The 14,153-nt window shown below is 37.2% G+C and overlaps 2 protein-coding genes across 5 annotated transcripts; one reads left to right on the top strand and one right to left on the bottom strand.

Annotated features, from left to right (window-relative positions):
* Nucleotides 1–74: 74 nt before the first annotated feature.
* cpt2 (carnitine palmitoyltransferase 2) lies at nt 75–3,889 on the bottom strand. The gene is made up of 5 exons (XM_055168168.2): nt 3,381–3,889; nt 2,533–2,613; nt 2,341–2,447; nt 842–2,146; nt 75–748 (listed from the first exon to the last, which is right to left on the bottom strand). Exons 1-5 carry the CDS (start codon nt 3,560–3,562, stop codon nt 420–422), a joined length of 2,004 nt encoding a protein of 667 aa, XP_055024143.2. The 5' UTR covers nt 3,563–3,889; the 3' UTR covers nt 75–419.
* A 17-nt stretch (nt 3,890–3,906) lies between these two features.
* On the top strand, nt 3,907–13,436 carry porcn (porcupine O-acyltransferase). 4 transcript variants are annotated; one of them, XM_055168170.2, is made up of 15 exons: nt 3,907–4,315; nt 5,064–5,203; nt 5,472–5,664; nt 7,768–7,811; nt 7,907–8,088; nt 8,167–8,297; nt 8,877–8,897; nt 9,977–9,991; nt 10,073–10,198; nt 10,313–10,413; nt 12,338–12,414; nt 12,549–12,612; nt 12,807–12,892; nt 13,007–13,117; nt 13,200–13,436. In XM_055168170.2, the coding sequence occupies exons 1-15, from the start codon at nt 4,284–4,286 to the stop codon at nt 13,299–13,301; spliced, it is 1,425 nt and encodes a 474-aa protein (XP_055024145.2). In that variant the 5' UTR covers nt 3,907–4,283; the 3' UTR covers nt 13,302–13,436. The 4 variants fall into 4 exon arrangements, with proteins under 4 accessions (XP_055024145.2, XP_055024144.2, XP_055024146.2 ...); XM_055168169.2 differs by having other exon boundaries at nt 4,312–4,390; XM_055168171.2 differs by lacking the exon at nt 3,907–4,315 and adding an exon at nt 4,322–4,467.
* The last annotated feature ends 717 nt before the right edge of the window (nt 13,437–14,153 follow it).

Genomic DNA, 14,153 nt, shown 5'->3' with positions numbered 1-14,153 from the left:
GTTCTCAGATAAGGCACAATAAGAGAGGAATCTTGTGTAGTGCCAAAGTTATTCAGCATACATTTTCCAGCATCTGTGATCAGTTTAGTTGTATTTGAAGAAAAAATTAACAGAAATGAATTAATTCAAAAATGTACTACAAATATAAAGAATGCCCTATATTTGAAACATGTTTAGATGGTCCTAATATGTAATATGTTTACTTACTTACAGTGACTTCAATTACTAAAGTAAGATTTAAATATCAAGCAATTACAGATGGTTTTCCACACATTTTACAATAACCCATTAAAGACAATTACGTCATATTTAGTTTTTAGTCTTCATCCAATAACAACAAGCATATTATAAATCCAGTCCTAAATGCCCAATACTGGATTTCACCAACAGATTAAGTGCTTTTTATTTACTGCTTATTATTAATGAATAGGCTTTCCATCAAGGACCGTAAAAATGTCCTCCAAGGATTTGTGTACACACTTAAGGAATTCATGAACATTTCTAGAAGGGTAGCTGGACACATTGCACCCAATCCATTCATCGTGCACACCATAGCCCACTCCGAAACCATCAGGCACCACGGGAGCAAACCCACCTAGACTGACTGCAGGGCTGGTAAGGGTACTGGTGGACAGGATGTTGTGATTTATGGCAGCATATGCGGGGTCCAGGTACAGACTGGGCAGTGCCATTCCTTTAGAATTAGCCAGGTAGCGCATGGCAAAAAGATGACGATCAAATCCTTGACCTAGGTGTAAATGAACAAAGAAATGAATACCAACAGGTATAGGGTACATCGTAAACGATACTAAACGATAGTTGTTTGAAATGCTACACTCACCCATAGCTGCCTCTTTGGTAAGCTGTCCGTGGTATTTCGAGCATTCATATAGCAGCCCCTGTAACTGATCAACTGTGTGTTTTCCTGGCTCTTGCACGAACGCCTTGGTACAACGCTTTGTGTGAATGCTAGCAGGACGGATGGTTTCTGTGCGGCCGTGTTTAAAGGCTGCGGTACTACATGACTCGTATGTGGCGACGGTCTGCCCGTACTGCCGTAGGAAGCCCATTTGGAAAGCCAGTTGAGCAATTGCATCTGGGCTAATTTTCTTCTTTTTAAGTTGCTCCTTTCCACCCTTCTTGAACTCCATGGCATCGATGGTGAGCTTTGATACAGCATCATTGAAGTTCTCTTTAGCTTTTGCAATTCCAGCCTTTAACTCTTCATTTAGTTTGAACTCCAGTCGTCGGACTGCAGAGGCAGAGTCCACAGATGCTGGCTGGGAGCCGGGACCAACCAAAGGCTTCTCGGTCGTGTCCTTGAAAACCTCATTTTGGAAACGGAGAACGGCCACGCCGTCACCCCAAGAGTGCTCAAAATTGATGGCCGCCTGTCCATCCTTAGCAATGATGATACTGAAGGACTTGTCATACCAGCGATTGCAACCGTCACCATGAAGCATGTTGTGGGAGATGTGAATATGATCTTTCATCTCCTCCTCATCCAGACAGAGGCAAAACAGAGCATTGTCTACTAACCGCAAGGCTTCACCATTTCCAGCATCCAGTAGCTTTTGTCTTAAGTCTGCCCAAGTGTCTCTGTTTTCACTGGTCAGTACGCCTAAGGGGAATGATGAAGCTGGGGTAGGGTCTGCTAGTATGTATTTCAAGTGAGCTTGAATCTCAGAAGGTTTTTTCAGGTTGCCATCCCGATCCAGTGCATCAAACACATACAGGTTGCCTTGTCTAATCACAAGCAGGTGTTGGCCCTTTTGATCTGTGAACAGCTCATCACGCTTGTGCTTGGGAATACGTGTGGAGTTAAAGAGGCGGAAGTATTGAGACATATCCAGAGGATATGCATTTACCATGTAAGCTCCAAACCATGAGATGGAGGAGGGCACCCATCGGATGAACTTCTTGAAACTGTCCGTGTCACTCTTTGCAGGGTTAAGGTGAAACACTTCAGGTTCGAGCAGACCTGCTCGCAGGGTCTTCATAAACCGCACGGCTGAGCACACCATGTTGGTGGCCCGCACAAGCTGGTCATTGTACTCTGGTTTGGGGTCAGGGTTAAATGACATGAAGGGGTTAAAGTTAAGCACAACAGACTCCCGGGCCGCTAAGTACATGTCAAACCATGGAGCTGCAAGGCAAAAAGGAGAAATTCGTTAATGAGCTTGCATTTTAAAATATTTGTTGCAAATAGATTTTTTTTTTTCATTTTATATATGTGACCTGCAAAATTACCTGTACATCCAAAAAAATATAGTTTAGATGTGTTTTCACAGGCAAGGTCACATATATTTTATGTGATATATAGGGAGAGAAAGCTCTTACCCGATATATAGCTGGTGTGCTTGTTTGTCTTGTCTAAGGCAACAAGTTCTTCATGTAATTGTTTGCCAAAGCCATTCTGGAAATCATGTGCTACTTTCTCTGTTTTGCTGTTGGATTTCATAAGCACATAGGTAGGCAAAAAATGTCAACTATTTAATATATAAAACAAATTAGATGAAGCCTTGTAAGTACCTGTACTGTTCATCATTCAACAGGGGTCTTTGAGCTGCCAAATATCTTCGTATTGTGTCCTCCAGTTTTGGAACTGGCAACCTGTAAATGTAAAAACGTATAGTATTTTTCCCAATATTTTTATTGAGTGACATCTTACAATTTTGAAAGATACTTTTTACTAGTATTATTTTAGTAATCTAACATTTGCACATTCACAGGTCTTTTTATCTGCCCAGCTGTGATTCTATCTACTTTATATTATAAAAATTAATTGAAAGCGTCCAATAAAAATGTCTATATAAACCAATTAATTAAAGGAAGCAGTACAGCCATAAAATGCACGATTACTGTACAAACACTAATGGAACGGAAATTAAAGCAAAGGGGACAAATTTACTTGTAACACCGTGTCCCCATCCCCCTTGCGACAGGATTGTGGCTAGAAGGGATACAGCTATGGCCAAATCTCGTGAAATCTCGCCTGATTACCGCTGTTTTTCATCCTAATCCAACCCTCAAACCTAACCATAAAATTAATTTCACAGGATTTAGGCTATGGCTGTATCCTATATCCGCTATTATTATTCTAATCCTTCCCCCAAACCTAAACCTCAACCCAACATCTCGCGAGATTCTGCCTAAGCTTTATCCCCTGTAGCCAAAACCTTGCGACAGAAGCGTACACTTTGCACTTTCACCTACATTTTACCTTCTATCTTAAAACTCGTGTTTTATACATTTTAAATTCAGCATTTACAGATACAATCACTGCCACTACAACATTCTATTTGCACTGATAAAACACAAACATTTAAAAGATGAATAACTACAATTTGGGTAATAATAAATGTGTGAAATGCACCTACCTTGGTAAACTCTTCTGATAATGCATGGTCGGGACGACACTTTTGTGCAAGTACTCACTCCCTGCATCCTTACTGCTGTATTTACGCTGAGTGGTAGTTAGGGCTGACAGGGCAGGTTGATTTCTCAGTAGTTTTAATTTACCCAACGCTGCATAATGTTGGGTAGAGAGCAAACCTGCCATCACGCAACTTAAAGAGGTAATGAGTTGAAAATTGCGTACGTTTGTCTCAAATCTATCCTATTTTCTAAATAGACAGTCTCCTGTTTAATTCTGCTACTGTCATCCGATTCACTGAATGAAACTAGCAGTGTTGCTTATAAACAGACCAGCTGAAGTCTCGTCAAAGTTATCACTATCGCCAACAGTTACCCTAACTTTCTATAAAAGCATTAACAACCCTTTATACTTTTTTGAAGAGGAAAAAAACAAAGATCTGAATGTCTTAAAACACTATTTTCTAAATTCTTTACAGCTCGAGAACAAAAATTCAGATTTTAATATTTCATTCATTACTTCCGCCTCACACCGCTTTCAAAATAAAAGTACCAGCAAAACGTTGGATTAAAATGTTTAAATTCTAACTGGACACAAATAAAAAGGAAATGAGTAGAGTAACATTTTGAATAGGTCGAAATTCATAGATTGTTTTAATTGTTTAAATACAGGATTTTCTTTTAAGGATGCATTTTCCGGTGTGCACTAGAGGGTTACTCACTTAAGCAAAAATAATTTAATAAAACATTAGCATATATAAGTAATACACACTGTTAACACACAAACAAAATATCCGTACTGTACACAATTTAAATCTCCCAAATCCCGACCGCAAAACATTGGATGAGAGTCTCCTTTCAAGTCTGATTCTCCCATTTGATTGGTTGATCCACAGAGGACTAGAAAAATGATTGGTCGTCGGGTGTCCCTTGCTGCACTGTAAGTATGAATGACGGATAGCATCAATGGGAATGAGCCACATCAGTCGCATCATCTGGACCAATTGTGCTGGAAGTACGACATAATTGTCCACATTTATATTGCAATTGACTGAAGATTTAAGGGCCTTTAACATTTAAAAGATAAATTAGGTAAGCAATATATAACATTGCATTGTAGTCACCGACTGACGTTGCATTCCTTTAGCGGTTCGCTGCTGTCTGAATTGGCAGTGGATGTAAAGTGTCAATCCTTCATTCGCTATATAACGAATCGTGCATTTCTGAAATTCAGTACTGCACTTTTTTACATTTATTTACGCCATTTTACAATTACTATTGCTTTTTCCCGACTACGACGTTACGTTATATGCTTGTCGTCTGCATTGCAGTGTAAGGGTATTAAATCTAGCAGAGGTGAGATTATGTGAACACGTTACAATGCTTCATACATAATGTGGTTATCATATCAAAATCACACTAAATATCAACATGAACGATTTTCTCCTATCTAACTCATCCAAAGGATGAGAAATTGTGTGTTTTCTATGCTGCTGTAATTACCACATGTGCTCAATGGAATTCAGTGATAGTCCTGAGATTAATTTAACAAACACCATGTACTGACCTCAATACAATTGATCTTATCCTCACATTTAAAGCTAAGTTACAGAATCTGCTTTATACCTTTGATTGTTGGTATAAATTAATGCCATCCAAAATTGATCTTACTTTTTTGTTTAAATTAGGGCAATGGGAGCTTTAAGCAGACAGGAGTTCTTCCAGGAACTGGGATCAGGTTGCTTGCTTCCTACGGTCCAGCAGGGTCTAGAACAAGTATGGCAACTGTTAGTCATCTGCCTAGTGTGTCGGCTGTTGTGGAGATTTGGTAAGAGGGTTTATTCAACAAATAGTTAAATTATATATGATGTCATGCCATTTTGTGCATGTGGCAGGTGCTTTCATCCATAGCAACTTGCAGTGAATTCAATCTATATCTTTTTATCAGTATCTGCATTCCCTGTGGATTCAAAACCAATAATATTTGCTTTGCTAATGCAGTGCTTTACTAGTTGAGCTACATAAAAATTAAAATTGCAGTAATTTTATTATGAGTACACTTAAATATCTTAAATCATGTGCTTTCTCTCACTCAGGTCTGCCCTCTTTTGTGAAACATCTCAGTACGGTGGCCGGTGGCTTTTACACACTTTACTTGTTCTTTGAGCTGCACATGGTTTGGGTGGTGCTTCTCAGCCTCCTTTGCTACCTCATCCTCTTCCTGTGTCGTCATTCCAGCAGCCGTGGTCCCTTCCTGTCCATCACTATCCTTATCTACCTGCTGTTAGGGTATGTAAATACGTCATGTTACACCATGTGTTACATCCCTACTAGTGTGTAATTTTGTAGGATAGCATACTAAGCACAATAGAGTCAACGTGTGTATTTGTGTACAATAAGGCCCGAAAGTTTAGTTGAATGTCTTCGCAGATGTTTGGCTCTATATGTGAGCTGTAGCTCTCAGCAGATGGTATTTTGGTCAGTGAATAGTTTTATGTTTTTATATAATTCAATGGACAAGTGTACAGGCTTCACATGCTTATAAAGAATTTATATATATGGTTAAAGTGGAATAAAGAGAATTTAAATTTTTTGTTTTTTAGGCCTGGAAAAATAATGTAAATGCTCTATAGCAGGGTTCTCCAACTCCATTCTATTAATAGTCTCAATTGTAATATTTATTTATTACATATTTTTTATATTAGCTTGGCTTGGTTTACGTATTGTTAAAATTTTTAACCATACTACAACATATCAACAAGTAAAATAAAACTCAAAAACTCAAAAACTTTTTTGTTACACTTGTTTGTTTTATTACTCAGTAGACTATATCAAAAAGTAGCCCTCCAGATTGTTTTATCCATTGTGGTAGCCCTTGCCCCGCAAAAAGGTTGGAGACCCCTGCTCTATAGCAAAAATAATTTTTTCTCAAAATACTTTAATTGGCTAGAAATTGCTTACTCTATTAATCTCTTACTGATAGAAATCTCAAATAAAAAAATCTTTTAAACATGAACAACAGTGAAGTCACATCATTTTTTTGTTAATCGGGGTAGGTTTAGTGCTTAACTGTTAGCTTTAGTAAAAGCCAATGGACATCCCATGGGAAAATGGTGACAAGTAATGCTTTCCATAACAAAAAAGTCTCTCCTGTGTCTGTCGCCTAAATATTTAATAACAAGTGTATCTTGGCACAGTGTACCATGAGATTGGAAATGTAAATGCCAAGGCAATGCAAGTTTATTTGTATAGCACATTTCATACACAGAGGTCATTCAAAGTGCTTTTCATAGAAATGAGAAAACAATATATAAAAGAAAAAAGTATGTAGAAATAAGAGACACACAAAAAAAAATCAAAGACACCTGAGAATTTAAAATATCAGTTAAAAAGAAAATAAATGTGATTTTAATAAAAACCATTTAAATATGTAAAAAAGAATAAAACAGGAATAAAAGTCACAATATATAAGATATTTGCCAAATGCAAATGTCACCATTATCATAAAAACTTTACCCAAAGTTTTTAACCACTGGTATCAGATGTAAATATTTGTTGGTTTAAATACCCATGCAAAGTCTATTAAAATGTTAAAGCATTTTTTATTATGTTCCATAGAATTTGTCACGTCCATAGTGTAGAAAAGTCACATCCATAACCCTGTTTCTTTATCATAAATGTGCATACAAAACTTAAAATAAAATAAAAAGTATTATTTGTTCCTTAAAGGAGCATTTCACCTGTAGAAACATTTATCTTTTTTAAAAGTGGATAATATTTGTAGTCGAAATGTAACATACATTTCGAATTTGGTGCCTATTTGACCGAGAAAAGGGGTGTTTGTAGTCTCACCCCCTCAACAAAGATATAGGACTTCCTTCTTTCAATGATGCAAAATGATGATTTCCACATCATTGAAAGAAGGAAGTGCAACACCGAAATCTGCACTTCTCCCGTCTCAGCAGAAACCGAAGAAATGATGCACGACCACCCAAAAACATGACCGGGGCTCCAACCACCCAAAGCTCAATGCAAATGGGCAAAGTGTCCCTTTAAAGAATAATTTCTTCTGCATAGGTTGGTTATTGCATCTGGTTTGTGCATTTTAATTCACATAATTCCTATAAAGTATGTTGTCTCCCAAAAAGTTGTCCTTTTTTGTCACATCCATAACAGATGCATGTTTCCCTCATCTAAAAAGACAACATGAGCACAGGCTGATATTTTTCTGAAGTCTGGACTTGAGCATTAGGGGTTTATGAAAAATAAGCATTACAATAAATTAGTAATACATGCATCTTCTGAGAAATTATTTTACAACATCCATAACACTGGAATTGCCCTGGTGACTTGTAGATACAGTAATGGAATATTTTATTCTTTCTGCTATAGAGAGTTACATATGATGGATACTACTACCTGGCATAAAATGAGAGGTGAGTTTTCAATTACTTTTTGTTATGGTGGATCAATGTTTCCTGGCTTACTGGATTGTATCTAAATTTGAAACAAAATGGCTTTGTTCACATAGGTTCCCAGATGGTAGTGGCCATGAAGGCGATTTCTCTTGCCTTTGACTTAGACAAGGGCACAGTGGAGAAAGTTCCCTCTCCAGTGGAGTTCATGGGATACATTTACTTTGTGGGTACAGTCATCTTTGGTCCCTGGATCAGCTACAACAGCTATTTAGATGCAGTGGAGAGTCGAAAACTTGTGAGTTTCAGATTAAACTGTTTTAGTCTAACAAACTAACCAAAACTAATTTTAGTCCAACTCTGTTTTCTTTTATAGAGCATCTCCTGGTTTGTGAAGTCAGTCTGCAGTTGTGTGTGGAGTCAACTCTGTTTGGTCATCTCTAATTGTATTGCACCCTATCTCTTTCCCTATTTCATTCCAGTTTTTGGAAACAAGCTGCTCCGCAAGTAAGTATAGATGAATTATTATTTGTGTAGTATTTGTTAATGAATTTTTTGAAGATGTTTGCCAATATGTCATATTTTCAGATTTTCCTTTTCCTTCAACTCATATGACCATATAAGTCGTAATATGATTTCTAAATTAGCGCTCCTCACGGCAGCAGGCGTTACAACAGAAACTATCACCATATTACTGTGTGCCGTTTTATCTGAATGGCAGACAAAAATTCCTGTAGCTCAGGGGATAGACCCTCACGTTAGAGGTGTGACAATCACAGGTTTGATCCCAATTAAATATTGTAAATAAAAATAAAAAGTAAGGGACCATTACATTTCTTTTAGATCAGTGGTGACTGTCACACGTCATTTGTCGTTCACATGACACTGTCTTTTTTACACTCACCAGAGGGCACCTGGTGGGTTTAAAAACATAATTTAACTTGCACAAATTACTTATGTGGGCATTTTATTTTGGAAAACAGGCTCGACTGAATTGATTGGATAGTTAGTGTGGAGTGATATTTGTTTATTGATTTGTTGATTTTTGTAATACCTGATTTGTTATGTTTTTATATTTTCTCCTAGCAAGAAGAGGCGAAAGATGAGGTATTATTCTAATACGTTATTGATATATAATTAATAAACATGGAATAAGGGCATATCAACTTTGATCATAAAGAATAAAGACAAATATATGCAGAAAATACACTCACCTAAAATATTATTAGGAACACCATACTAATACTGTGTTTGAGCCCCTTTTGCCTTCAAAATTGCCTTAATTCTACGTGGCATTGATCCAACAAGGTGCTGAAAGCATTCTTTAGAAATGTTGGCCCATATTGATAGGATAGGATCTTGCAGTTGATGGAAATTTGTGGGATGCACATCCAGGGCACGAAGCTCCCGTTCCACCACATCCCAAAGATGCTCTATTGGGTTGAGATCTGGTGCACAATTTTGGTGAGCTTGTGCAAATTGTAGCCTCTTTTTCCTATTTGTAGTGGAGATGAATGGTACCTGGTGGGGTCTCCTGCTGTTGTAGCCCATCCACCTCAAGGTTGTGCATGTTGTGGCTTCACAAATGCTTTGCTGCATACCTCGGTTGTAACGAGTGGTTATTTCAGTCAAAGTTGCTCTTCTATCGTCCCATTCTCCTCTGACCTCTAGCATCAATTTTCGCCCACAGGACTGCCACATACTGGATGTTTTTCCCTTTTCACACCATTCTTTGTAAACACTAGAAATGGTTGTGCGTGAAAATCCCAGTAACTGAGCAGATTGTGAAATACTCAGACTGGCCCGTCTGGCACCAACAATCATGCCACCCTTAAAATTGCTTAAATCACATTTCTTTCCTATTCTGACATTCAGTTTGGAGTTCAGGACATTGTCTTGACCAGGACCACACCCCTAAATGCATTAAAGCAACTGCCATGTTATTGGTTGATTAGAAAATTGCATTAATGAGAAATTAAACAGGTGCTCCTCATAATCCTTTAGGTGAGTGTATATAGGCTATACATTGGATAAATTTACTTTGGGTTAATATTAAACCACACATAATTTATGGTCAAAGAATTGGTTCATTATTTGCATTTGATCTGTTAATGTCTATTAGTAAAATTAGGCTATTGGATTATATTTACTAATGTATTTCAATTTATATTTTAATTGCTTTCCAGAGGCACTATAACAAGGTAATCAAGCTTTGATATGTATCTATTGTTTTGTCTCTAATCTTTAATCATCTTAATCATTGTATATCTTCCATTCACCAGGTGGCTGCAGGCCTATGAGAACACCCTGTCCTTTCATTTCAGTAATTACTTTGTAGGTTACCTGGGTGAGACAACCACCACACTGTCAGGTGCTGGTTTCACAGAGGAGAAGGACAACCTTAAATGGTTTGTACAAATGATACAGATTCTAGTACTACCAGTATACTTATGAAGGAATATCACTAATGCTATATAAATGGTATTTATTTCACTCACTCTTTTTGTTGTGCTGTTTTCAAGGGACTTGACAATAGCAAAGCCAATGAATGTTGAGTTTCCTCGGTCTATGGTGGAGGTTGTCACTTCCTGGAATTTGCCCATGTCCCGTTGGCTCAACACATGTATGTGGTTTTTATACTTGTTGTTAATATTGCAATATTGTGGTGTGGTTAAAACAGGCTTAATATGTGACCCTGGACCACAAAACCAGTCATAAGTAACATGGGAATGTTTCATAAAGATATTTTGTAAATTTCCTATAAAAATATATTTATCCTTAGCAATATGTAAAGGATAATGTATAGGTAGCGTCTAATATATAGACGCGCAGCGGAGGGTCTTGTATCACACTGAAGGGGCTTATTTTACATTAACAACCTGCTGACTGTACATTATCCTGCTAATTACACGGCTATTTACCCTTGAAAGTAAGGTAAGGAACATTAAATATTTATTTGAAATATTTTATTTGCTAATTTTTAACGAATGCAGACCTTCTACGAGGAAAACACGTTTACTTTTGGTTTTAAGATAAGACAAGACATACAATTGTCACAAACACACTATTTGGTTTAATTTTTGTGTATTTTAAACTTTACCTGTCAAAATGATTTGCAGCATCCGGATTACTGTGTGTTAGTTTTGAGTGGTAGTTATCAGAAAAAAAAAACGAACCTTGGAATGTTGTGACTGGCCAATCAGAATCAAGCAATTCAGAGTGTCATGTAATAAGTGTCGCTAAGGACTTCATTTGCACAAGTTTAAAGGCGATTTTCTCAATATTTTTGCACCCTCAAATTATAGATTTTGAAATAGTTGTGGTGGTCCTATCCTAACAAACCATATGTGAAATAACTTTAGATCCATGCAGCACTTCTTTTGATTTAACTTTCACTCTGTGAACTGAGTTACTGCACCATAAAATGAAATTTGTTAAAAATGGTCTCACTTTACAGTAAGTTGTGTTTGTTAACATTAGTAAATGCATTAGCTAAAATGAACTAACAATTAACAATATAGTTTTTCAGCATTTGTTAATGTTACTTAAAGCAACATCAAAGAGTTTTTACCTTAAAATAACGTTTCCAAAAAAGTTTCAGTCATTCATCTACTCGAAATAGGGTGAACGGCACGTTCACATTCGCTTTTATGGTCCTGTCCCAAATGGCACACTCCGGACTTGTGGTCCTCCTCAGAGTCCACACTTTGATGACATCACGTAGTCCAGACTTTAGGGACCCATAATGCGAGTCCACGTGGGTGCAACAGAGTCGTATTTTGGGACAGACTCAAGCGTCACACCGGAAATAGGTAGAGAAGTTGCCCGTCAGTGTGAGCTCCTCCCTTCTGTCGTCTGATTGGTCTGATTGCTCTTTCGCAAGGACTTCTGGGTTGGTAAAGTGCGCGAAGCCTGCTGCAGTGCGGGCTTCGCTGAAGACCGCATCAAGGGGGCAAAGGAGGCGCTGATGAGCACACTTCAAAGCGTAAAAATGACAGATGGGACACCCTACGGACTCGTGGACTAAGCGAGCACGCGCAATTTAAGGCCACGAGACCGAAAGTCCACATGAAGTGCGCCATTTGGGACAGGGCCAAAGAAGTTTCCAACCGTCGGGTTGCGGTCCTGTAGTTCGAGGGAAAACTTCAAAAACTTGTTTTACGGCAGACCTAGGATCCAATCAGAGCCAGCTTTGCTGCAGTAGGCTAAATTATTTACGACAGTGGTAATGGACAATTCCGCTTCCAACCTGTAGGGGGAGCAAAGAGCAAAAACTCTTTAGTGTTGCTTAAATGCCAATACAATTGTTTATGTTAGTTCATAACTTATGTTAACAATTACAGCTTTTGATTAAAAAAAAATGTTTTAGAAAATGCTGAAATTATCATGAATTAAGATGATTAAATGTTGTATTTTTCGTTATAAAGTCATGTTAACGAATACATTAACTAATGCATTAATTTATTGTAAAGTATGCTTTTTTGTCTGTATTTCCTCAATAAGTCTATCAATAAGTATATTAATAAGTCTTCCTGTTTCTCATTTAGATGTGTTTAAGAAGTCTCTCAGATATGGATCCTTCACAGCTATCATCTTGACATACACAGCAAGCGCTCTGCTTCATGTAACTATACGCTTAACTTGTAGCAACTTGTATTTTATTGCATTCTTTCTCAGGCACATACCTTTTCTGGTGAAGCATGATGTGCTTAAGTAATTTGCACTGTACTGTATAACATTTTACTTTCATTCCCTCAGGGTCTAAGCTTTCATATTGGGGCTGTATTATTTACTCTTGGATTTATGACATACATTGAACATGGTGAGTATCTGTTTAGAAATACATATTATTAATGTGTTAACTATATGTTTCAGTTATTGCAGCTTCATGTAACACAGTTCAGTTTGTGAATTATATTTAGCCATTTAATGGTTAAGTCGCAAGACTTTTTTTCGCAGAATGGATTCACGTTTATGTGTGTATGTAATGGACTGTGCTTTTAATCTGTGGTTCAGTGCTTAGGAAAAGGTTGTCAGTTCTTTTAAATGCCTGTGTCCTGTCCAAGAAGTGCACAACTGACTGCAAACATCGAAATAAAAAGGCATCATGTTTGTCATAATGTTTATTATGTAAATGTCACTGTAAATACAGAATAAGAAATTATGACTTGAACAATAGCACAGTTTTTGATTGATGTTTTGCTTCTTCTCCTCAGGCATTGTGGGTATATTTAATAAACGGGACATTTAGCATGTTAGCAGTGCTACACTTAACATACCTGGGATCCATTTTCGGCTCCAGCACAGATGACACAGACTCTGATGAGGTTCGACCTGCCTTTTTATTCAAAACATCTAATTCACAATAACCTCCCCTGTTGCTAACCTCTACTGATGCTTTTTCCACAGGATAGTATGGCCAGTCACACCATTCAGAAATGGACTCAGCTCAGCTGGACAAGCCACTGGTTGACCTTTGGGCTTTGGGTCCTGTATCGCCTTATTCTTTAAACTTTGAAACCCTCATAGACACGGAGAAGATAGCAATAAACTATATCAAATGGGCCATTTTTTACATCACTGTGAACACTGAATGAACTCGACTGTGGAACAGAGTACTCACAAATCGGGGAAAAAATATTTTTATGTAATATCGATCCACACAGCTGGTTCGGCCATAGCACAGCCCAGGAAATACCAGTTTTCTACAGTACACAGGAGCATTATGATTTTTAACAAACCACAGCACTCCTCAATAAGTCGATGTATATATTTATAGCCATCATTAATAAATGTATCAATACTTTGTTATGACCAACAAATAAAGCTTAGGCCTTGTTTTTTCTTTTGTTGATAGATTTAGGATATTTATATAAACTTTTATTTATAAGGAAAATATGTACATGTATTTTTTATCAGGCTCTGTGAAAGTTTTTCTTCATGTGGAAATATTTGAAGTTTTTTTTAGAGGGCTACAGTGAATGCATAAACTACACACATCAATTCGACCAGTACTTCTGAATTATATGCTATAAAATTGCATCTGAATTATATGCAATTTTCAATGACTGGTTCTGCTAGTTTAGTTCTGCTGTTGGTGAATTAAAAATTCTGGAGTAGTGGTTGATACATTCAGCCTGGAATCTGTTGTCATTACGACAGACATGCCAAATGACTTCTAATGGCCGTACATTCATTCTTATAGGGTTCGGATTAAACATATGCTGAAGTTTTGTAGAAATTGTTTCGGTGTTAAAAGCTGTCCTGATGTTTTGGTCACCCTTTTAGACATTTGATTACGGGGGCAGTATTACTAATTTCATTAGTCATTTTCTTTTGAAATGTAAATTATAATTCACATAT

This window comes from Misgurnus anguillicaudatus, chromosome 5, assembly GCF_027580225.2.
Source record: "Misgurnus anguillicaudatus chromosome 5, ASM2758022v2, whole genome shotgun sequence".
Lineage (NCBI taxonomy): Eukaryota > Metazoa > Chordata > Actinopteri > Cypriniformes > Cobitidae > Misgurnus > Misgurnus anguillicaudatus.
Note: the sequence above shows the minus strand (reverse complement) of the source record. Positions and strands in the feature narration are given on the sequence as shown.